The following is a 25,903-nucleotide window of genomic DNA, read 5'->3' as shown; positions in this document are numbered from 1 at the left end:
GTGAATTTTTCTCCACCAAAAAATGCAATTATTGAAGGTGCGTGTTCGGGCATGCGCGCATCCATGCCATCAGTGCGAGTCTGACGATGATGCACGCGCACAGGAGAGTAGCCTCGGTTCCTCCCTCCTTTCGAATGTAGTATGGATTTTAGATGGGTTGTCGAAAGGATAAACAATAACACGACTTACTTAGCCTATTAAACGCCGCATGTTTAGTCTATCACGTTGTGAATTCATTTACATTTTTAAAATTAAATTCCGTGCTCTTTTTAAGATCAAAATGCCGGAGTTTATCTCTGTCGACGGGTTTATCGCCGAGACCTTGGAGGACTATAGCTCTCCTACAACCTCGTCCTTCACCACCAAAATGTCAAGTTGTAGAAACGCAGTAGACAACATCGAGGAGGTAAGTTAATCGTTTCTGTACATTATGGCTGTCATAACCTGTAATCATTTGAGAAACACTCTTTTCACGTCACTTCGATACAGAAACGAATGGGAGTTTTTGGGAGGCTTGCCAAGGTAACGTAACGTGCCCAGCACAAAGGTGTGCTATACAATTCAGGCATCAACCAACTGACGTTATCGCTCAATCTATGGACTGGGGTAGTAGACAAAGCGCCTGACGGCTTTCTTTGTGTCGGCCGCATCTTTTTTCTCGTTTGTTCATGGATTGATTTAATTCCACAATACATAAGCATGGTTTTTGTCACGAAAAGGCTCAATGTTGCATTAGATTTCACCAATATGCGTAAAAGCATCTACATTGAGGTGATGTCCTTTGTTTATCAGATTGTGGCGCTCGTGCTCATTGTATGGAACGCGAGGAAAAACATTCAAATGTATTCTATATCAATAACCATAATAATAACCACTACTATTATTTGATGGTGTGCAGGCAAAACGTCCTATTTATGTTGCCTTTGAATCCATTGTCACTGGTTTTATTGTTGGACTGAGAACGTAATTTTACCACTATACTCAACAGTAAATCGACTGCTGTAGCACAGTCGATTCGTTAGGAAAGTGATGAAATTAACCATTTAGACAAATACGCCCATGGCATAGAAAAATGACAACACAACTTTGTCTACTCCATTTTTCTATCCTAGATATCAATTCAATAAAGTTATCTTTATAATAGTCATAATTTACACTGCAGTTTTTATGATTTTGATTCAAGCTACTTCTCATAATAGGAGGCTATCAAGGCCCATATAGCAATATATATATATATAAATAAAAAAATCGGGCTTTTCTTTTAAAGATTAAGATGCTTAATCCATAATTTTAAAACCATTATTTAGTGTAGGCCTACTGTATATCTATCCATGATCATAAATGCTGGACAGCTGTTTTTGACCAGCCGTATTTGACATCCCAGATACCTCAGAGGTAATGTTTTAATTTTTTTAACTTTTACCCCTTTTTCTCCCCAGTTTCATAATATCCAATTGGTAGTTAGTCTTGTTCCATTGCTGCAACTCCCGTACGGACTCGAGAGAGGCGAAGGTTGAGAGCCACGTGTCCTCCGAAACACGACCCTGCCAAGCCACACTGCTTCTTGACACACTGTTCACTTAACCCGGAAGCCAGCCGACACCAATGTGTTGGTGGATGAAACGCCGTACAACTGGCGACAAAAGTCCGCTTGCATGCGTCAGTCAGCCAAACCCTCCCCTAACCTGGACGGCGCTGGTCCAATTGTGCAATGGGTGTCTGAGCTGTGTGCCAGTAGTTTAACTTCTCTGGGATATGTGGGACGGTAGCGTCCCAGTTGGCCAAAAGCCAGAAAAAATGTAGCACGCCAAATTCAAATATATTACTATAAAAATCAATCTGTTATGAAATCGCACATGAAAGACACCAAATTAAAGCTACACATGTTGTGAATCCAGCCGACATGTCTGATTTCAAAAAAGGATTTACGGCGAAAGCACACCAAACGATTGTTAGCTCAGTACATAGCCACAGAAAAACACAGCCATTTTCCCAGCAAAAGATAGTAGTCACAAAAAGCAGAAATAGAGTTAAAATTAATCACTAACCTTTGATGATCTTCATCAGATGACACTCATAGGACATCATGTTACACAATACATTTATGTTTTGTTCGATAATGTGCATATTTATATCCACAAATCTCGGTTTACATTGGCGCCATGTTCAGAAATGCCTCCAAAATATCCGGAGAAATTGCAGAGAGCCACGTCAAATAACAGAAATACTCATCATAAACTTTGATGAAAGATACATGTTTTACACAGAATTAAAGATACACTTGTTCTTAATGCAACCGCTGTGTCAGATTTCAAAAAAACTTTACGTAAAAAGCACACCATGCAATAATCTGAGACGGCGCTCAAAAATAACAAAATTTCTCCGCCATGTTGGAGTCAACAGAAATACGAAATTACATCATAAATATTCCCTTACCTTTGATCATCTTCATCAGAATGCACTCCCAGGAATCCTAGTTCCACAATAAATCGTTGTTTTGTTTGATAATGTCCATTACTTATGTCTAAGTAGCTACTTTTGCTAGCATGTTTAGTGCACATGTCCAAACGCTCGCGCAGATGCAGGAGAACTGGGACGAAAACTTCAAATAGTTCTATAACAGGTCGAATAAACTGGTCAAACTAAGTAGAGAATCAATCTTCAGGATGTTATCATAACTATCCAATAACGTTCCAACCGGAGAATTCCTTTGTGTCTATAGAAGTTATGGAAAGCAAGACGATATTGTTTGGAACGCGCGTGACCAGGAACTGGCATTCTGCCAGACCAATGATTGAAACACCTCCCATCCGGCCCCACATCACACTAGAGGCTTCATTCCACGTTCTACAGACTGTTGACATCTAGTGGAAGGTGTAGGAAGTGCAAACAGATCCATATCTTACAGGGAATTGAATAGGCGATGAGTTGAACATTGACCAGTCTCAGAATTCTCACTTCCTGTTTGGATTTTTTCTAAGGTTTTTGCCTGCCATATGAGTTCTGTTTTACTCACAGACATCATTCAAACAGTTTTAGAAACTTCAGAGTGTTTTCTATCCAATAATAATATGCATATATTAGCATCTGGGACAGAGTAGGAGGCAGTTCACTATGGGAACACAATTCATCCAAAAGTGAAAATGCTATCATAAAGAAGTTAATCACCTCTACTTGCATAATTTCACATTATTCATTACAATATTTAGTTTAGGTTTAGGGTTTAGTGAATGCTTTTAGTTTTTAAAATATTTAGGACGAACTTATTCCTTGCCACCCATTCTGAAACTAACTGCAGCTCTTTAAAAAAAAATTGACCCCCCTCTTTTTCGTGGTATCCAATTGTTAGTAGTTACTATCTTGTCTCATCGCTATAACTCCCGTACGGGCTCGGGAGAGACGAAGGTCGAAAGCCACGCGTCCTCCGAAACAACCCAACCAAGCCGCACTGCTTCTTAACACAGCGTGCATCCAACCCGGAAGCCAGCCGCACCAATGTGTCGGAGGAAACACCGTGCACCTGGCGACCTTGGTTAGCGTGCACTGCGCCTGGCCCGCCACAGGAGTCGCTGGTGCACGATGAGACAAGGATATCCCTACCGGCCAAACCCTCCCTAACCCGGACGACGCTAGGCCAATTGTTCTTCGCTCTGTCGCCGGCTGCGACAGAGCCTGGGCGCGATCCCAGAGTCTCTGGTGGCACAGCTAGCGCTGTCAGCCTGTAACCAGTGCCTGCAACCTGGATCAGGCTTTCAGTCAACCTACCAGGGTAGTTCCAAACAGCACAGGAATTAAATCGTCAACATGTATTGATCACTTCTTTACTAATGCTGTAGACATTTGCTTTAAAGTAGTATCCAAATCCATAGGATGTAGTGATCACAATATAATAGCCATATCTAGGAAAACCAGAATTCCAAAGGCTGGGCCTAATATCGTATATAAGAGGTCATACAATACGTTTTGTAGTGATACATATGTTGATGATGTAAAGAATATTTGCTGGTCTGTGGTGTGTAATGAGGAGCAACCAGACACTTGACGCATTTATGAAACCACTTATTCCAGTTACTAATAAGCACGCACCCATTAAGAAAATGACTGTAAAAACGGTTAAATTCCCTTGGATTTATGAGGAATTCAGATATTGTATTGTTGAGAGGGATGAGGCAAAAGGTATGGCAATTAAGTCTGGCAGCCTAACTGCTTGGCAAACGTACTTCAAATTAAGAAATCATGTGACTAAACTAAATAAAAATAAAAATGATCTACACTATGAAACAAAGATACGTTATATAAAGAAGCTTTGTGGCACCTTAAATTAAATTTTTGGGAAAAAAGCCTCCTTCATTCGTTGAATCAGATGGCTCGTTCATTACAAAGCCCACTGATATTGCAAACTACTTTGACTTTTTCATTGGCAAGATAAGCGTAGTGATGACATGCCAGCAACAAACACTGACACTACACATCCAAGTATATCGTACCAAATTATGAAAGACAAGAATTGTACTTTTGAATTCTGTAAAATCAGTGTGGAAGAGGTGAAAAGAATTGGCTATCAACAATGACAAGCCCCCGGGGTCTGACAATCTGGATGGAATATTACTGAGGATAAGAGCAGATGATATTGCCACTCCTATATGCCACATATTCAATTTAAGCCTCCTAGAGAGCGTGTGCCCTCAGGCCTGGAGGGAAGCTAAAGTCATTCCGCCACCCAAGAATAGTAAAGCCCTCTACTGGCTCAAATAGCCGACCAATCAGCCTGTTACCAACACTTAGACAATTTTTCCAGAAGTTTAATATCTGGGCAATGCTATTTCACAGTAAACAAATTGACAACAGAATTTCAGCATGCTTATAGGGAAGGACACTCGACAAGCACAGCACTTACACAAATGACTGATTGGCTGAGAGAAATTGATGATAAAATGATTGTGGGAGTTGTTTTGTTAGACTTCAGTGCAGCTTTTGACATTATCAATCATAGTCTGCTGCTGGAAAAATTTATGTGTTAGGGTTTTACACCCCCTGCTATAATATGGATAAAGAGTAACTTGTCTAACAGAACACAGAGGGTGTTCTTTAATGGAAGCCTCTCAAATATAATCCAGTTAGAATCAGGAATTCCCCATGGTAGCTGTTTAGGCCCCTTGCTTTTACATTTTTTACTAACGACATGAGTAAAGCTAGAGTGTTGTGTATGTATGCGGATGACTCAACACTACCCACGTCAGCTACTACAGCGACTGAAATGACAGCAACACTCAACAAAGAGCTGCAGTTTCAGAGTGGGTGGCAAGGAATAAGTTAGCCCTAAATATTTCTAAAACTAAAAGCATTGTATTTGGAACAAAACACTCACTAAACCCTAAACCTCTACTAAATCTTGTAATAAATAATGTGGAAATTGAGCAAGTTGAGATGACCAAACTGCTTGGAGTAACCCTAGATTGTAAACTGTGGTCAAAATATATTGATGCAGTAGTAGCTAAGATGGGGAGAAGTATGTCTATAATAAAGCGATGCGCTGCCGCCTTAATAACACTATCAACAAGGCAGGTCCTACAGGCCCTAGTTTTGTAGCACCTTGACTACTGTTAAGTCGTGTGGTCAGGTGCCATAAAAAAAGACTTAGGAAAATTGCATTTGGCTCAGAACAGGGAAGCACGGCTGGCCCTTGGATGTACACGGAGTGCTAATATTAATAATATGCATGTCAATCTCTCCTGGCTTGAAGTGGAGGAGAGATTGACTTCATCCCTACTTTTATTTATTAGAGAGATTGACATGTTGAATGCACCGAGCTGTCTGTCTAAACTACTGGCACACAGCTCAGACATCCATGCATACCCCACAAGACATGTCACAAGAGGTCTCTTCACAGTCCAACTACAGAGCAGACTATGGGAGGCACACAGTATTACATAGAGCCATGACTACATGGAACTCTATTCCACATCGAGTATCTGACGCAAGCAGTAAAATTAGATTTAAAAATAACAGATAAAAAAAAGACCTTATGGAACAGCAGGGACTGTGAAGCAGCACAAACATTGGCACAGACACATGCATACACACGATAACATACGCACTATACATACAAAGGGATTTAGTACTGTAGATATGTGGTAGTGGTGGTGTAGGGGCCTGAGGGCACACAGTGTGTTGTGAAATCTGTGAATGACAAATAAACTTTGATTTTATGTATTGTATTTAAAAAAAAAAAAAAAAGTTGTATAAACTATCTTAATTTTGATGGACACCAGGAAGAGTAGCTGGTGCCTTGGCTAATGGGGATCCATAATAAATACAAATATACCCGATGAGCGTCAGAGCTGGTGTAGTACGATTTGATCTTAATCTTGTATTGACGTTTTGCGTGTTTTATGGTTCATCAGAGGGCATAGCGGGATTTCTTATAAGCTTCCGGGTTAGAGTCCCACACCTTGAAAGCGGCAGCTCTACCCTTTTAGCTCAGTGCGAATGTTGCCTGTAGTCCATGGCTTCTGGTTGGGGTATGTACGTACGGTCACTGTGGTCGATGACATGGTCGATGCACTTATTGAGGAAGCCAATGACTTATGTGGTGTACTCCTCAATACCATTGGAGGAATCCTGGAACATATTCCAGTTTGTGCTTGCATCTACTTCATCTGACCACTTTTTTTTATTTATCTAGTCACTGGTGCTTCCTGCTTTAATTTTTGCTTGTAAGCAGTAGGGTTGGGCGATATGGCCAAAATATTATATCACGGTATTAAAAAATAAATGGACGGTATGACTGTTTTTGATGGTATTTTTTAGTTTTTGAATAATAGAAGTTCTACATTTGCTTCATTAGTAATGAGTGATCCTAGGGTGGCAACACATACATTCTTAGTGATTTCAATGAGTATTTCTCCATTGTGATTTGTTTTATACTGTTCAATTCAACTAAAACCAGAACAAATTTCAGCACTTTTATCATTATATGATCATTATATGTTAATAGAAAATTACTCAAGTAAAAGTGAAAGTCACCCAGTAAAATACTACTTGAGTAAAAGTCAAAGTATTTGGTTTTAAATATACTTAAGTATCAAAAGTAAAAGTATAAATCATTTCAAATTCCTAAGCAAAGCAGATGGCACCATTTAATTTTCTTATTTTTTATTTACGGATAGCCAAGGGCACACACTCCGACATAATTTACAAACAAAGCATTTGTGTTTAGTGAGTCCTCAATATCAGAGGCAGTAGATGACCAGGGATGTTCTCTTGATAAGTGCGTGAATTGGACCTTTTTCCTGTCCTTCTAAGCATTCAAAATGTAATGAGTACTTTTAGGTGTCAGGGAAAATGTGACAAAGTACAGTATTTTCTTTAGGAATGTAGTAAAGTAAAAGTTGTCAAAAAAAAGGTAAAGTACAGACACCAAAAAAACGACTTAAGTAGTACTCGGAAGTATTTTTACTTAAGTAGTACCACTGCTCAATTGAGATAATTTCCACACTGCCACGTAGGGGTGCACGATATGGGCAAATAATCTAGGATTTATGTTTAACCAAATGTTGCAATTGCGATTTGGCTTGGGAATTAGAGCAAAACTGTTGGAATCATGGAAACAGAATGACTATTCTAATTATATAGTTAGAATATAACAGTGGGCACTTTGAATACAGTGTTGTTTGAGATGACAACGAATTAAAATGCAAAAATTTCACTTACAGAGTGCATCAAACACGATTTAAAACAGAATGACTATTCTAATTATATAGTTAGAATATAACAGTGGGCACTTTGAATACAGTGTTGTTTGAGATGACAACAAATTAAAATGCAAAAATTTCACTTACAGAGTGCATCAAACACGATTTAAAACAGAATGACTATTCTAATTATATAGTTAGAATATAACAGTGGGCACTTTGAATACAGTGTTGTTTGAGATGACAACGAATTAAAATGCCAGGGAGGTGTTATTGTGACCGGGTAGGAACTTAATTGTTGATACGTGTTTCCTAGGGGACCCTATAAGCTTTGGCTACATTGCATGTTTTCTCTTAGCTACTTCTTGTAGCTAACATATTCTTGCTTTGCATATTCCTCTTTAGAAGATTTAGAAGATACTGTTACACCAACAACATCCTGATTTAGGTTGTATTAGCTAGCTATGTTTGCTCTTACTCAGTACATGTATTAGCTAGTTAGCTAGCTATTAGCATTAGCGTCTCACAAGATTTAAGGCAACTTGCTAAGAAAAGACAAACTAGCTGTTTGCTGATGTAAGAAACACAAACGAATAGTGTCATTTATATTAAGAAGCTAAGTGAAAACAGCATTGTTGTCATCAACATTATTGCATGTGCTGCATTGACCATGCAGACTGAACGCAATTGTCTCGTGGTTGAGGAACATTGAATTCGCTTCTTGAGTGACAGGGCTAGGCTAGGTCTGTGTGGAAAGAGGTGTAACCGATGTGAAATGGCTAGCTAGTTAGCGGTGGTGCGCGCTAATAGCGTTTCAGTCGGTGACGTCACTCGCTTTGAGACCTTTGGTTCCCCTTGCTCTGAAAGGGCCGCGGCTTTTGTGGAGCGATGGGTAACGATGCTTCGTGGGTGATGGTTGTTGATGTGTGCAGAGGGTCCCTGGTTCGCGCCCTGGTTGGGGCGAAGGGACGGACTAAAGTTATACTGTTACAGAGGCACAGAGAGAAAGAGCAGAGTGAGATGACTCCAAGCGAAGTAAACTATAAAAATTAACATTACACATGGCGTATCACATTTAACAAACCAAACATTCAAATATCGGTAGTGAAGGTAAAGTAAAAACCCAAACCGGTCCCTGCATCAAAACCGGTATATCATAAAAAAAACAGTATACCGCCCATCCCCAGTAAACAGGAATTAGGAGGATAGAATTATGGTCAGATTTGTCAAATGGAGGGCAAGGAAGAGCTCTGTATGCGTCTCTGTGTGCGGAGTAAAGGTGGTCCAGAGGTTTTTTTCCCTCTGGTTGCACATTTAACATGCTGATAGAAGTTTGGTAAAACAGATTTAAGTTTTTCCCTGCATTATAGTCCCCGGCTACTAGGAGCGCCACCTCTGGGTGAGCGTTGTCTTGTTTGCTTATGGCAGAATACAGCTCATCAAATGCTGTTTTAGTGCCAGCCTCAGACTGTGGTGGTATGTAAACAGCTATGAAAAATACAGATAAACTCTCTAGGTAGATAGTGTGGTCTACAGCTTATCATGAGATACTCTACCTCAGGCGAGCAATTGCTTGAGACATAGTCCGCCGCCCCTTGTCAGATGCCGCTGTTCTATCCTGCCGGTACAGCGTATAACCAGCCAGCTGTATGTTGATAGAGTCGTTGTTCAGCCACTCTAAGGTAACCTGCTTAATTGACGTCTTTAGCCATGAAGTACTTCGAAAGGCTGGTCATGGCTCACATCAACACCATTTTCCCAGAAACTCTAGACCCACTCCAATTTGCATACCACCCCAACAGATCCACAGATGATGCAATCTCTATTGCACTCAACACTGCCCTTTCCCACCTGGATGAAAGGAACACCTATGTGAGAATGCTGTTCATTGACTACAGCTCAGCGTTCAACACCATAGTGCCTTCAAAGCTCATCAATAAGCTAAGGACCCTGGGACTAAACACCTCCCTCTGCAACTAGAACCTGGACTTCCTGACGGGCCGCCCCCAGGTGGTAAGGGGAGGTAACACATTGGCCCCTCAGGGGTGCGTGCTCAGTCCCCTCCTGTACTCCCTGTTCACTCATGACTGCACGGCCAGGCAGGACTCCAACACCATCATTAAGTTAGCCGATGACACAGCAGTGGTAGGCCTGATCACCGACATTGACGAGACAGCCTATAGGGAGGAGGTCAGAGACCTGGCCGTGTGGTGCCAGGACAACAACCTCTCCCTCAACGTGATCAAGACAAAGGAGATGATTGTGGACTACAGGAAAAGGAGGACCGAGCATGCCCCCATTCTCATCGACGGGCCTGCAGTGGAGCAGGTTGAGTGCTTCAAGTTCCTTGGTTTCCACATCACCAACAAACTATCATGGTCCAAGCACACCAAGACAAATTCCTATTTGAAAAGGGCACAACAAAACCTATTCCCCTTCAGGAGACTGAAAAGGTTTGGCATGGGTCCTCACATCCTCAAAAGGTTCTACAGCTGCACCATCGAGAGCATCCTGACTGGTTGCATCACTGCCTGGTATGGCAACTGCTCGGCCTCCGACCGCAAGGCACTACAGAGGGTAGTGTGAACGGCCCAGTACATCACTGGGGTCAAGCATCCTGCCATCCAGGACCTCTATACCAGGCGGTGTCAGAGGAAGGCCCTAAAAATAGTCAGACTCCAGCCACCCTAGTCATAGACTGTTCCTTCTGCTACTGCACGGCAAGTTTTACCGGAGCGCCAAGTCTCGGTCCAGGAGGCTTCTAAACAGCTTCTACCCCCCCAGCCATAAGACTCCTGAACAGCTAATCAAATGGCTACCCAGACTATTTGCATTGCCCCCCCCTTTTACACTGCTGCTATTCTGTTATCATCTATGCATAGTCACTACCTACATGTACATTGACCTACTCGCACATTGACTCTGTACCGATTTAAATTGTCTACTTAGCTACCTTTTTTTATTTTAAGCCCTGTCTATACCTTGGTCTAACATGCATCCTTTTTCCTGATCGTGTCCACATTATGCATTGTTTGACAAGTATATACGATTAAAAGACTCATTGTGATCAGATCTTTCTGATCACCTCCGGAGTATAGACAGACCTGAACAGTGAAACCATTTAAATCATCATTACTCTACCTTCTAAAGTCATTATCAGGTGACACCGTTGACTTATGGCATATGTTTCTTAAAATAAATAAATACATGTTATTTTGAAGGAGTAGCGGTCGAATAATTTGCATAAAGGGAGGGACCAGATATCTGGTCCCTCCCACAGTGGACAGATGAGACACTTTTTACTACCATGTGTAGATGCAACGATAAGATCAGGACAAAGGACGCATGCTAGCACTAGGTGTAAATGAGGCTATATAAATATCTTTCTACACCGCCAGCCTCATTCGCATACCTCATTGTTAAAAACTCCCAACTACCATTTATCTTGCCTTGCTCGCTTATGTGCTCCAAAATTGCCTTGTGATGAATAGCAGTGATGGGGCCATTCTTTGCAAGGGCACACCAAACCCCCAGTGCTCTTCACATCACACATTTCTATCTCTCTCTGTGTGTGTTTGTGTGCACGAGTGTGAAGAGGGGCCTATATTACGGACATGAACATAGATTTTAGCATATGCTCCATTTAATCAAGCATAATTAGGCTAGTGTTATGTAACAGTGAGAGCTTTGTAAATTAACGGATTTTGTTCAACCATATGAATATGATGTTGATTAAATTTGCATGATGGCACATCATTGTGGTATTCTTAAGAGTTTCTACTGTAAGTGTTATAACTGCTGCCACAACATGATGTATCAGACTCAAAAATATGTCTTTGGGTGAATTGTTTTACCTTAAACAATAACATACTACACACACCATACTATGTCACATTCTTAGTGTACGTTTTTGTTTGGGTCAGTCTTATACAGTCTAATATGTGTTTGGTTTTCTGAATTAGGCTTTGACATGTTGAATTGCCTCTTTATTGGTTGTATTTTTCTGTGTAGAGCAGAAAAGCAACGGTAGAAACATGTTTCATTGACCATAGCCTTTTATTCAGAAGCCTCTTCACAAGTCACCACTTTTTTATGGATGCGATCAATCATCAAGCCATGCACATCAAAGAACAAAGTTTTAAGATTAGCTGTGCTGGTTTATTGTTGGGCTTATATATGGTGAAATGCATGGTTAAAAGGGGAAAAGAGCAGTGAATTCTTGTAGGGCTGGGCGATATATCTTATTTTAAAGGGATAGTGCGAGATTTTGGCATGTAAGGCCATTTTTGGCTTTGTCTCTGCATGCTTTGAAGGAAGTTGAAATTAGTTTCATGAGCATGCTAGCTGTTCAGGTAGACTTCCAGTCATTGCGCTAATGGTAGTTAGCAATGGCTCGTGAAACTACCTTCAACTTCCTTCAAAGCATGCAGAGACATAAAGATAGTCAGATGAGCTCATGGATACCATGGGTAAGTAGAAAAGGGGCTTAATTACCAAAATCGTGCACTATACTTTTTGGGGTGGTTTCCCGGACACAGAATAAAGCCAAGTCCTGGACTAATAAGCAAGCTCAACGGAGAATATCCATTTTAAAGTGTTTTTTAGTCTAAAACTAATCTTAATATGTATCTGGGAAACCGCCCCTCAAGGTGTACCAGTATGGATACACATACCGTTATGAATTTTTACAATACTATTTATAATTATATTTTGATACAGTTACTAAATAAATGAAAATTCGACACATTGGACTACTTCACTGTCAATTTTAGCCTAGTTTGGTTGAGAACCAATCAGAATAGAGAAAGCCCATTAAATCCACTAAGAATTAATTTGTTGCCATGCTATGGTCATGTACTACTCATAAAACATATATTTAGAACTGTTTTCAGAAACATAAAATACAATTCTGGCCAAGCCCTAAATTATTGTTTTGTATATGTTTTACAGGCTTTGGACTGTGACAGAACAGTCTTGCAGAAAATGAAGAAAGCTGCGAAAGCCAAGTATGCTTCAGGTCAAGGTAAAACACAATCATATTGAATAAATCATCATTTTGTTTGGTACTTTTAATAGAACTGGGGAACAGTGCAAAACAAGTGCCAATTGTGCCTATTATTCTATGTGATTTGCAGCACACATAATAGCACCTTTTATCCAAGATCTATAGCACAAATGGTAGCCGTTACCTAGAGTACCGTGTAGGAATCATGTGGGCCTGTTAACACTGATCTAGTGAAACCTGTCATCTGCTGTTATGTATGTGTGCTAAACGTATCGTCCCTTTCCCCCTTATAGACCATATCTCCCATCTGGAGCTGTACATCAGTTCCATGGAGAAACTGGTTGTGAATTTCCGCTCCAATGGAGAGAAGGAAGTGGCCTCTGCCTTCACTAAGTTTGCTGAATTTTCCAAAGAGCTGTTGACGCCAATAAAGAACTTGGTGAGAGAGAAGATTGCTTTCGAGAGTATAAACAAACAAAAAAACGATTAAAAAAGGTCAGACATCTCATTAGGCGAGAAGAGAACTCACTTGGCAGATAATGTGCGTTGCTTTTTGTTTCAGTCCTCTTTCAGCTCTCTGTGATAGTATCTGTGGTACTTTGTCTCATTCAAAGTTCTGACGTAAACCTCTTTTGTGTAAAAAAACAACAACTTCTCAAACTTGAATAATCAGTTAGAATGTGTTTCTGTTGTGTCTACTTCAAAGCTCCTCAGTGACAGTGTGACATTGTGCGTATTGTAACCCACCACAACTGGACGTGAACTGAGTGTGTCTTCCCATCAGTTAAAGAGCATGCTGCACAACATCAACTTCTTCCTGGACTCTCTAGTAAAAGGAGACCTGAAAGAGGTCAAAGGGGTAAGTCTAAAATGTCAAATAGCTGATCTTGCCTACCTCAAATATCATTGTCGTATTGCTTATTTGTGATGACCACTTTAAAATAATGCAACATTTCTGTTCTCTTCTCCGTCAGGATTTGAAAAAGCCGTTTGACAAAGCATGGCGGGACTACGAAAATAAATTGTGAGTGTACATCTGCCCAACAGCTAAATGGTCCTGGTGAGGGACCAATGATTTTACCTGGCTTTTACATTTTCACACCAGTGCCAAATGATGCATTTGCTCCATATCAAAACAATGCATTGCATTCATACTTCCTACAGTCAACTGAAATATTGCTGTATTTTTTTCTTCTTCTGTATAGCTGTTTTAATTAAGTAGACACAACAGGCTGGTTTATTGCCAGGCCAATGGGCTGGAGGATATTGTTTTGATTTGTGGTGCAAGAGTTATTGTTCATGTCACAAATTTGGTCCAAGAGACAGAAGTTATATCCTCACACTCTCCACCAACAAGACAAAATGGACCTGTTCCTATTTAAAGAAGGTTTTAAGTGTCATAGCAACCATTTTTGAATTACTGTACTCTGTGGGGCTGTTTTCAGTCGGGCAATTTGTCCATGGTGGGTTTTTATTCGTCCGTGTGTCTGTTCCCACTAACGGGGTCAGAGGTACAGCTGCCCTTGACACCACATTCACATCCCCTGTACTGGAAACAGTGGTTGATCCGTGCATCATTTGAATGATTCTCTATATGCTCTTATTACAAGCCATTCCTGTTCAAGCTCCCCACAGTCTCGTTTTCCCCAAGGCCTGAATCCAATCTTGTGATTTTCGATGCAAATGACCTCAAAAACATCATATGACAACAATACTGTACAGCCCAGCACCATTACGTAATATTAACCATTACATAATGATTTACCATTCATATGATTTTTTGCATTAATAGTAGTCATGCTATTTCTCATGTGAAATATAATCAGTATCCCTTATCAATATCACGTTCTTCCCTACGGTATGATCGCAAACATAGAAACTCAGCAAAAAATTAAACTTCCCCTTTTCAGGACCCTGTCTTTCAAAGATATTTCGTAAATATCCAAGTAACTTCACAGATCTTCATTGTAAAGGGTTTAAACACTGTTTCCCATGCTTGTTCAATGAACCATAAACATGCACCTGTGGAACGGTCGTTAAGACACTAACAGCTTACAGACGGTAGGCAATTAAGGTCACAGTTATGAAAACTCGGGACACTAAAGAGGCCTTTCTACTGACTCTGAAAAACACCAAAAGAAAGATACCCAGGGTCCCTACTCATCTGCGTGAATGTGCCTTAGGCATGCTGCAAGGAGGCATGAGGACTACAGATGTGGCCAGGGCAGTAAATTGCAATGCCCGTACTGTGAGACGCCTAAGACAGCGCTACAGGGAGACAGGACGGACAGCTGATCGTCCTCGTAGTGGCAGACCACGTGTAACAACACCTGCACAGGATCGGTACATCCAAACATAACACCTGCGGGGACAGGTACAGGATAGCAACAACAACTGCCCGAGTTACACCAGGAACGCACAATCCCTCCATCAGTGCTCAGACTGTCCGCAATAGGCTGAGAAAGGCTGGACTGAGGGCTTGTAGGCCTGTTGTAAGGCAGGTCCTCACCAGACGTCACCGGCAACAACGTCGCCCTGTCTCACCAGGTGATAGTCGGATTCGCGTTTATCGTCGAAGGAATGAGCATTACACCGAGGCCTGTACTCTGGATCGGGATCGATTTGGAGGTGGAGGGTCTGTCATGGTCTGGGGCGGTGTGTCACAGCATCATCGGACTGAGCTTGTTGTCATTGCAGGCAATCTTAACGCTGTGCGTTACAGGGAAGACATCCTCTTCCCTCATGCGGTACCCTTCCTGCAGGCTCATGCTGGCATGACAATGCCACCAGCCATACTGCTCGTTCTGAGCGTGATTTCCTGCAAGACAGGAATGTCAGTGTTCAGCCATGGCCAGCAAAGAGCCCGGATCTCAATCCCATTGAAGCACGTCTGGGACCTGTTGGATCGGAGGTTGAGGGCTAGGGCCATTCCCCCCCAGAAATGTCTGGGAACTTGCAGGTGCCTTGGTGGAAGAGTGGGGTAACATCTCACAGCAAGAACTGGCACATCTGGTGCAGTCCATGAGGAGGCACTGCAGTACTTAATGCAGCTGTTGGCCACACCAGATCCTGACTGTTACTTTTGATTTTGACCCCCCCCCTTTGTTCAGGGACACATTATTCTATTTCTGTTAATCACATGTCTGTGGAACTTGTTCAGTTTGTCTCAGTTGTTGAATCTTGTTATGTTCATACAAATATTTACACATGTTAAGTTTGCTGAAAATAAACGCAGTTGACAGTGAGAGGACGTTTCTTTTTAAGCTGAGTTTAGAATAGCAATTTTGTCCAATTCTCTCAACTGTATGAATCAACCAACCGTAATGAGCGGTACCAGTGTGTTTATCTCTTTGACTGACCTGAGAGGAACTACTATTATATTGTATCACTCAGCACCAAGATCGAAAAGGAGAAGCGGGAGCTGGCCAAGCAGTACGGCATGGTGCGCACAGAGGTGAGCGGGGGAGAGATCGCAGAGGAGCTGGAGAAGGAGCGCAGGATGTTCCAGCTACAGATGTGTGAGGTGAGCGGGATCTACTGTATAGAGGGGTTCTTATTCAAATTATATGGGGGAGTCTCAAAGTTTTGACATCTGATTAACAGTTCTGGCTTTGAGCTTTGGCCAACATTTGTGCCTTCTGAGAATGGGGTGTTACCTCAGGGTTTGACCTCTTATCCCGTAATGACGTAGAGTTTCAGATATGAAACCTTTCTGAATAGCTCCAAGGTCTTCCATTGGAATCTGTAGTTTCTCTTTCTTAACGATTGCTCGACGGACACATTGGCTAATTCAATGGATGAGTAACTCAACCAAAAGAAACGTTTGCTTCTCCTCTGTGTTTCTTGTAGTACCTCATCAAAGTGAACGAAATCAAGACTAAGAAAGGTGTCGACCTGCTTCAGAATCTCATCAAGCACTATCACTCCCAGTGCAAGTAAGGCAATGTGGTCTCTGTCTAACTAAAAGTCAGGGGGAGAAATTAACTTCTCAGCTAAACGTGAGTGTGTCTCTCTGTTGCTCTGAGGTTTATTGAGCAAAAGGAGAACCTTAGGTGGTAAAAATAATGGGGAGAGTGGAGTGATTGTATACTGTACTGTAAGTACATTGAAAAAAAGCTATTGCCTAATGATCTTACTTCTGCTTTCCTGAAAAAGCCAGTAACTTTTTCAATCATATGACTTTATATCTTATTGAAATATGTAAATAATGTCCGTCCCACATACTGTATTACTGTGCTAGCTCAAAATGTTTTATAAAATACATAACACTTATGGTTTATCTAGATTATGATATAATAAAACCTGTTGGGGAAATTCAGGCTTGGACTCCAGAGGGTTGATACACGTATTGATGCATTATATTGAGGAAAGGGTGATTTATAAAAAAAAAAATGCTTTTGAACAAGATAAGTGGTTGCGAAATGAGTTGACATAATGGTTGCGGTTTTAGATTTGCCCGAGGGTCATGCAGTAGCAGTATGATGGCATGATCATATACAGATAACCAGATGAGAACCAGCCTATTGTAGAACTCATTTTTCAGTAGAGCTTCAATTGCGTGTGCCAAACACATCAGTTAGATGTTAAACACAATATCCTCTGTGACTGACTCTCCCTCCCCTCTATGGCCGCCATGCGCCATCATATGTGACCAGAATCGGGAAACATGCTAGCCCATCCTGCAACACATCCAAACACTCATTCACTCATTCTCACATACACTCACACATACTCTCACATACACACACAATGTGGCAATAAACTGATATTTCCTTTTGTCAGTTTCTTTCAGGAGTGCCTGGTGGCCACAGAGAAGCTCAAGCAGTATATTGACGAGCTCACAGGAGCGCTGGGCACTGTGAGTGGCATTCCACAATGAATGTGTGTCTAATTCATTTTATTTAACCTTTATTTAAGCAGGGAGTATGTTGAGACCACGGTCTCTTTCACAGATGAGCCCTGCACATTCTGGTGTTCGATCAAATGGCAACTTGCAAAGGTGATGTTCACTACAAACACCACCTACTGCAGTCTCAGAATGAGCAGTTTGCAATCAACTGCGGTTTTGCTTTTCTGTTGCAACCATCCCCCACACAACTGATTGATTTTGGTTTTGCTACAAACCCGCCTTGAACAGATGTAAGGATTCTCTCCAGAAACCATATAAAAGATATAATCTGAACTGTTAATTTTTTTACCCCTGTCATCAGTAGTCAGTGACTGTCCTCTCTCCCAGCTGTTGGGTTCCATTAAGATTCTATTGAGATAAACAGCCCACGCTGTTAGCCCTTTACTCACATTTAGAGTAGATAGAGATAATCAGCTCAGTTAGCCTCAAACCACTACCGCTCTATTCAGAGAGCCATTCACGCTGCGCTATGGGCAGAAAACTTGCACCTGTGACTGAAGCAGGGCATCTGCATTCTGAACACTCCCCACCCTACAGCTCACACAGACAGTACCCTTTGATCAACAACCAACTGGATCAAATCCATCAGAGTAGACACTGCACAATGGTTGTTCGTGTAGATCATAGTGAGCCAGTAAACGACCAAACGTGCTCTGTTTGACTACTCTATCCTGCACGGTGAAGGGCTATGAGGACTTTTGCTGTCGTAACACCTGTAATGCCTCTGGCAGATTTCCTTGGGCTAAATTACAAATGTTTTACCCCTAGTCTCTAGCTCCTACCCCCTAACACTGCTGTAGAGCTGAAACGTTTGGATGGGTTTAAGCAATACATTTTCACAACCATTGGGTATTAAAGGAAGATTTTTATACTCAACATTTCTGCAATGCTGAGATTGTCTTGAAGTAGCCATTCACGCAATCAATTTGTGCGACCTGGAATGTGTTTGGAGGGAAAGGATGTGAGGGGTGGGTGGAGTGTGTGTATGGGAGGTCTAGAGTGTGTGTGTGTTGGGTGGTGATGATGAGGGTATTATTGAATGTGCTCTGTCTCTGTCCAGATCAAACACAGACAGGACGAGGAGAAGAGACAACTCTGCTCTCTGAGAGACCAGCTCCGGCCCTCACTGCAGCCTGAGCTCAAAGAGGTGAGGGTACACACACACACCATACATATATGTTTGATTGAAATTCTAAATGTGCCTGTCTATGTAAAAAATGTGACATTTGAGGTTGTTTAAGAGTAATATATATATTTTTAAATGCTTCTTGAGTAAAGCATTTATCTTCCATGCTCATATGGGGTGAGTAGAATCTCACTAAATGTGGATGTTGTAATTCATTATATAGAAGTATTAACATTGTGGTTTTATTTCAATCCTGCAAGTCGTCCAGTCAAGGAGAATAAGTTGAATTTGATTTACTTGATATGTACAGTACTTGCATATGCTAAAAAATTAAGTTAATAACCAAAAACCTGGAAATGCAGTGCATTCGGAAAGTATTCAGACCATTTGACTTTTTCCTAATTTTGTTATGTAACAGCCTTATTCTAAAATGTATGATTGTTTTCTCCCCCCTCATTAATCTACACACAATACCCCATAATGACAAAGCAAAAACAGGTGTTTAGAAACTTTTGTAAATGTATAAAAACGGAAATTAGACATTTACATAAGTATTCAGACCCTTTACTCCTTTGACAGCGATTACAGCCTCAAATCGTCTTGGGTATGACTCTACAAGCTTGGCACACCTGTATTTGGAGAGTTTCTCACATTCTTCCCTGCAGATCCTCTCAAGCTCTGTCAGGTTGGATGGGGAGCGTCGCTGCAAAGCTATTTTCAGGTCTCTCCAGAGGTGTTCAAGTCTGGGCTCTGGCTTGGCCATTCAAGGACATTCAGAGACTTGTCCCAAAGCCACTCCTGCGTTGTCTTGGCTGTATGCTTAGGGTCGTTGTCCTGTTGGAAGGTGAACCAGTCTGAGGTCCTGAGCGCTCTGGTAGCAGGTTTTCATCAAGGATCTCTGTACTTTGCTCTGTTAATTTTTCCCTCGATCCTGACTAGTCTCCCAGTCCCTGCCTCTTAAAAACATCCCCACAACATGATGCTGCTACCAACATGCTTCACAGTAGGGATTGTGCCAGTTTTCCTCCAGATGTGACGCTTTGCATTGAGGCCAAACAATTCAATCTTGCTTTCATCAGACCAGCGAATCTTGTTTCTAATGGTCTGAGTCCTTTAGGTGCCTTTTGGCAAACTCCAAGTGGGGTGTCATGTGCCTGTCAAATGCATACTGAGGAGTGGCTTCCGTCTGGGCACTCTACCATAAATGCCTGATTGGTGGAGTGCTGCGGAGATGGTTGTCCTTCTGGAAGTTTCTCCCATCTCCACAGAGGAACTCTGGAGGTCTGTCATGGGTACCACCACCTCCCCCGATTGCTCAGTTTGGCCAGGTGGCCAGCTCTAGGAAGAGTCTTGGTGGTTCCAAACTTCTTTAATTTAAGAATGATGGAGGCCACTGTGTTCTTGGGGACCTTCAATGCTGCAGAATTGTTTCGGTACCCTTCCCCAGATCTGTGCCTTGACACAATCCTGTCTCGGAGCTCTACGGACAATTCCTTTGACCTTATGGCTTGGTTTTTGCTCTGACATGCACTGTCAACTGTGGGACCTTATACAGACCGGTGTGTGTTTTTCCAAATCATGTCCAATCAATTGAATTTACCACAGGTGGACTCCAATCAAGTTGTAGAAACATCTCAAGGATGATCAATGGAAACAGGATGACCCTGAGCTCAATTTTGAGTCTCATAGCAAATGGTCTGAATACTTTTGACAATAAGTTATTTCATTTTTAAAATTAAAAATAAATACATTTGCAAACATTTCTAAAAAACATTTTTTTGCTTTCATTATGGGCTATTGTGTGTAGATTGATGAGAAAAAAATAATATTTGATCAATTTTAGAATAAGGCTGTAACATAACAAAATGTGGAAAAAGTCATCAGGTTTGAATACTTCGAAATGCACTGTAGACCTGTGGTGGTTCTATTCAGTCCTTGTGCAACAAGCAAACATTTTTACATTCAAGGGCTATTTGTACTTTTTATGAATAACCCTTTTTTTTTTTAATTTTTTTTTTTTACTTTTGATTTGTATATGTTATGATGTTATGGCTGATCTTAGTGGTATATGACAAGAAGAGATTGTCTGTCTGACCTACCACTCAGCTACTACTGTACTTGCATGCATACGTTAATCTGTCTTGTTTGTCACATCACATTTCTGCTTTCCGTGTTCCTCACTGCTTGAGTCACAGGATCTAGATATCGAAACTTGAGTCATGATATGTTAATATGGAATATGTCAAATAAAATAAATGTTTATTGGTCACATGCAGATGTTATTGCAGGTGTAGCGAAATGCTTGTAAAGGGATAAATGGTGACGCTCTGTAAATTATAGAAAATAATGGATGACGTGGTAGGGAATCTTGTAAATGACCTCCATCTCTTTGTCAAACCCAGGACTCCTTGAGCAAGCAGACATTCTACAGCATGCACCAGCTGCAAGGCAACAAACATTATGGCACAGAGAAAGCGGGATACCTCTACAAGAGAAGTGACGGGTATGAACACTTTATCTGTGTGAAAGTCATTATCCCAAGCAGAATTGTCATACCTACAGTGGCAAGAAAAAGTATGTGAACCCTTTCGCATTACCTGGATTTCTGCATAAATTTGTCATAGATGAAGATCAGATAACATTTTAAGTCACTACAATAGACAAACACAATGTGCTTAAACTAATAACACACAAACAATTATACATTTTCATGTCTTTATTGAACACACCGTGTAAACATTCACAGTGCTGGGTGGAAAAAGTATGTGAACCCTTGGATTTAATAACTGGTTGACCCTCCTTTTGGCAGCAATAACCTCAACCAAATGTTTTCTGTAGTTGGCGGAACAGACCTGCACAACGGTCAGGAGGAACTGTGGACCATTCCTCTTTACAAAACTGTTTCAGTTCAGCAATATTTTTGGGATGTGAACTGCTCTCTTGAGGTCATGTCACAGCATCTCAATCGGGTTGAGGTCAGTACTCTGACTGGGCCACTCCAGAAGGTGTATTTTCTTCTGTTGAAGCCATTCTGTTGTTGATTTACTTCTGTGTTTTGGGTCGTTGTCCTGTTGCGTCACCCAACTTCTGTTGAGCTTCAATAGGCGGACAGATAGCCTTACATTCTCCTGCAAAATGTCTTGCTGAACTTTTGCATTCATTTTTCTGTCGATGATACTAAGATGTCCAGCCCCTGATGCAGCAAAGCAGCCCCAAACCATGATGCTCCCTTCATCATACTTTACCGTTGGGGGAGGTTTTTATGTTGGTGTGCAGTGCCTTTTTTTCTCCACACATAGTGTTGTGTGTTCCTTCCTTCCAAACAACTCAATTTTAGTTTCATCTGTCCACAGAATATTTGACCAGTAGCGCTGTGGAACATTTTGCGAACTTCAGACATGCAGCAATGTATTTTTTGGACAGCAGTGGCTTCTTCTGTGGTGTCCTCCCATGAACACCGTTCTTGTTTAGTGTTTTACGTATCGTAGACTCATCAACAGAGATGTTAGCGTGTTCCAGAGATTTCTGTCTTTAGCTGACACTAGGATTCTTCTTAACCTCATTGAGCATTCTGCGCTGTGCTCTTGCAGTCATCTTTGCAGGACAGCCATTCCTAGGGAGAGTAGCAACAGTGCTGAACTTTCTCCATTTGTAGACAATTTGTCTTACCGTGGACTGATGAACATCAAGGCTTTTAGAGATTCTTTTGTAACCCTTTCCAGCTTTATATAAGTCTACAATTCTTAATCTTAGGTCTTCTGAGATCTCTTTTGTTTGAGGCATGGTTCACATCAGGCAATGCTTCTTGTGAATAGCAAACTCAAATTTTGTGAGTTTTTTATAGGGCAGGGCAGCTCTAACCATCATCTCCAATCTCGTCTCATTGATTGGACTCCAGGTTAGCTGACTCCAATTAACTTTTGAAGTCATTCGCCTAGTGGTTCACATACTTTTCCCAACCTACACTGAATGTTTAAATGATGTATTCAATATAGACAAGACAAATACAATAATTTGAGTGTTCTTAGTTTAAGCACACTGTGTTTGTCTATTGTTGTGACATAGATGAAGATTAAATCACAATTTATAACCAATTTATGCAGAAATCCAGGTATTTCCAAAGGGTTCACATACTTTCTTTCCACTATACAAGTGAAATCCTATTTATACTAGACGGATGTAGTATTACTATGTGTATAGTGAGAATTTCATTTGAGCTTCCGTACAATTACAGCACAGTACCTCAGTCAGTTTGTAGGCTGAAAAATGTTCACTCTTGGTATTTGTTCCGTGCAGGTTGAGAAAGATGTGGCAGAAGAGGAATTGCACGGTGCAGAACTGCTACCTAACTATTGCACATGGAACTGTGAGTTCAGTGTTGTGGATTATCTTCTGACACAATTGATGATAACCTGGTACCAAATAGTGCCTGGTGTGGCTTTTTTAATGAATCCCAAAGAATCAAACGTGATAGTAATAACCTACGTGATAACCATTCTACCATGTCATCTCTTAGTAAATACCTGCCGATTTCTGTACCCTAAAATAAAGTGCAACTTTAATGCTTAAAGTGCAACTGACAGCATTTTAGCAACATTAACTATTATACAAATCTGGTCATATACACCAGCAGGAAGTATATGACAATTTTGTTTTTGTTGCATTTTCTGACAAGCAAACACTTAGATATGGTCATTTTCACGTGTTTTCATAAATTCTTAGTATAAGTAATTCCTAAACATTCTAAGGCATTTGTGAAAATTCTATAGCAACATAGAGTGGGAATTTGGACAATTGACACTGCAGTAAGTAAATAACACCTAATAAAGACATCTGTCTCGTCCAGAACCAGAGTCTACGCAGACCGATGCGCCATAGCCAATCAGAGGTACAGTAGGCCTATATGCAAACAAGCTGTTTGCAACAAGGGCATGCCATCATTCTCTTTGAACTGGACTATGTGTTTACAGGCAGTTGCAACATCCGACTTTAGATCATTACAATGCATTCGGCAAAAGCCACAAAATACACTTGAGTGGATTTCTGCAAATATGTAGCTAAATACCACGGGAGTCCTCTTACATTTGGGAATTTTGCAGTCCTATTTATCAAACAACCATAAAAAAGTATGCTATCTTTCCTTATATGCACATCAACAAGATCAACTAATGCTAGCCAGAGGAAGATGAGCTAAAATCAAACGAAGGAACATTTTAGATAAGCCCTCTCAAACTTTTTCAGCTAGTTGGCTGTCAGAATTGCACTGGATAAACGATGGAGAAAAGCCTGCTCGTCCTTCTGCAGCTTGCCTGTCAATGCATGCGTTGTCTCACTCAAGCGAACTGGCTAAAGTTGGCTAGCTATCTAATTTCATACACAAACGAGGACACCTCAATGACCATTTTACTCGCCCAAACAGAGCGGGTTAGGCTGTTTACATGTTATGCAGAGCGTTTGTGACTAACTTGGCTACGTTTACTGATGCCGGTCATATTCAGCAGAACTTGCGTGTTCGTAAATTCATCAGTTATTCTGCGCTATGGCACACTCAGACGAGAGTGCTCTGAAATCGGAGTAGATAGCTAGCAAGAGTGAATTTACGACACATGAGATAAGCTAACTGGATATGAGTCGTTCAGCATAGCTAGCTAGCAATGCGATTCACATTTCTTGCTAGCTAATCAAATGACACGTGCATCATTAGCTGTTTAGCCACCGAAAAACGATATGAGGAGAAAAAGTCAGTCACTCACCCACTCCAATGACATGACGTCCTCTTAGCAGCTAGCTAAACTCAGCAAAAAATAAACGTCCCTTTTTCAGGACCCTGTCTTTCACATATAATTCGTAAAAATCCAAATCACTTCACAGATCTTCATTGTAATGGGTTTAAATACTGTTTCCCATGCTTCTTCAATGAACCATAAATAATTAATGAACTTGCACCTGTGGAACGGTCATTAAGACACTAACAGCTTAGACTGTAGGCAATTAATGTCACAGTTATGAAAACTTAGGACCCTAAAGAGGCCTCTCTACGGACTCTGAAAAACACCAAAAGAAAGATGCCCTGGGTCCCTGCTCATCTGCGTAAATGTGCCTTATGCATGCCTCAAGGAGGCATGAAGATGTGGCCAGGGCAATAAATTCCTATGTCCGTACTGTGAGACGCCTAAGACAGCGCTACAGGGAGACAGGACGGATAGCTGATCGTCCTCGCAGTGGCAGACCACGTGTAACAAAACCTGCACAGGATCGGTACATCCAAACATCACACCTGCGGGACAGGTACAGGATGGCAACAACAACTGCCCGAGTTACACCAGGAACGCGCAATCCCTCCATCAGTGCTCAGACTGTCCGCAATCGGCTGAGAGGCTAAAACTAAAAGATGATTTACCTTAATTGGTTGAGATCAGAGGGACCTCGAGTTAACCCGCTCGCAGGATTGCTTTGGTTCTTTTAGATGTTAGCAACGAAGTTAGGAAAGTTGGAAGCTTGGGTAGTATGGCTTTGTAAACAAAAAGAGAGTAATGAATTGATCTACGGGCCTTTAATGAAGACCAGCCAACCTTTTGATACACAATGCAGTGGTGAGTATTAAAACTGTCACCAGTGATCAAACGAATGCTGCTATGGTAGACAGTATCCAAAGGTTTAAGAGTAGTGGCTGCTGCAATCTGGTAAATGGTGTCACCATAATCAAGAAATGGCAGAAAAGTTCACTGTTCAAGTTAGTCTTCCTGCTATTTAGGGAGAGGCAAAATCTATTTCTTAAAAAGAAGCCCACTTTAATTCTTAGCTTTTTAACTAGCTCATCTGTATATCCTTCAAAATGTGGGCCGCGGTCCGCCCGTTGCCCTTTCCTGCTCTTATAGTGTTCACAATTTCCAGCCATGAAACAGAATTTGAATGTCATTGAAAGCAGTGTTTTTTTTAAACTGTTGGTCACTTTAATTGCTGAAAATAACAATAAACCTCATGTTTAATCATCACCATGTTCTATTAGAGAACGGTGTCTTGCACTCCTGTCAAAGCAAAACAGAATTGACAAGGAGATAGAGATGATACTAAAGAGACCCTGGTGAAAAAGAGCAGTGCGAGAACTTGAGAACATGTATTTAGTCTTGCCTGCATTAAGTACACATTTTAAACCAACTAGGGCTTTC

At 41.2% G+C, this 25,903-nt stretch overlaps 1 protein-coding gene across 1 annotated transcript in view; it reads left to right on the top strand.

Annotated features, from left to right (window-relative positions):
• The first annotated feature begins 280 nt into the window (after positions 1 to 280).
• Positions 281 to 25,903, top strand: part of unm_sa1614 (un-named sa1614) — a 56,126-nt gene continuing 30,503 nt past the window's right edge. The window contains exons 1-11 of the mRNA XM_039016621.1: positions 281 to 406; positions 12,645 to 12,717; positions 12,993 to 13,138; positions 13,484 to 13,558; positions 13,674 to 13,723; positions 16,093 to 16,222; positions 16,549 to 16,634; positions 17,482 to 17,557; positions 18,669 to 18,755; positions 21,137 to 21,237; positions 23,031 to 23,100. Of these exons, the coding sequence (XP_038872549.1) occupies positions 281 to 406; positions 12,645 to 12,717; positions 12,993 to 13,138; positions 13,484 to 13,558; positions 13,674 to 13,723; positions 16,093 to 16,222; positions 16,549 to 16,634; positions 17,482 to 17,557; positions 18,669 to 18,755; positions 21,137 to 21,237; positions 23,031 to 23,100 (1,020 nt within the window). The remainder of the gene's footprint in view (positions 407 to 12,644; positions 12,718 to 12,992; positions 13,139 to 13,483; positions 13,559 to 13,673; positions 13,724 to 16,092; positions 16,223 to 16,548; positions 16,635 to 17,481; positions 17,558 to 18,668; positions 18,756 to 21,136; positions 21,238 to 23,030; positions 23,101 to 25,903) is intronic.

The sequence above is a fragment of the Salvelinus namaycush genome, chromosome 20 (genome assembly GCF_016432855.1).
Source record: "Salvelinus namaycush isolate Seneca chromosome 20, SaNama_1.0, whole genome shotgun sequence".
NCBI lineage: Eukaryota > Metazoa > Chordata > Actinopteri > Salmoniformes > Salmonidae > Salvelinus > Salvelinus namaycush.
The sequence above is the reverse complement of the archived record's forward strand: the minus strand, read 5'-3'. Positions and strand labels throughout refer to the sequence as shown.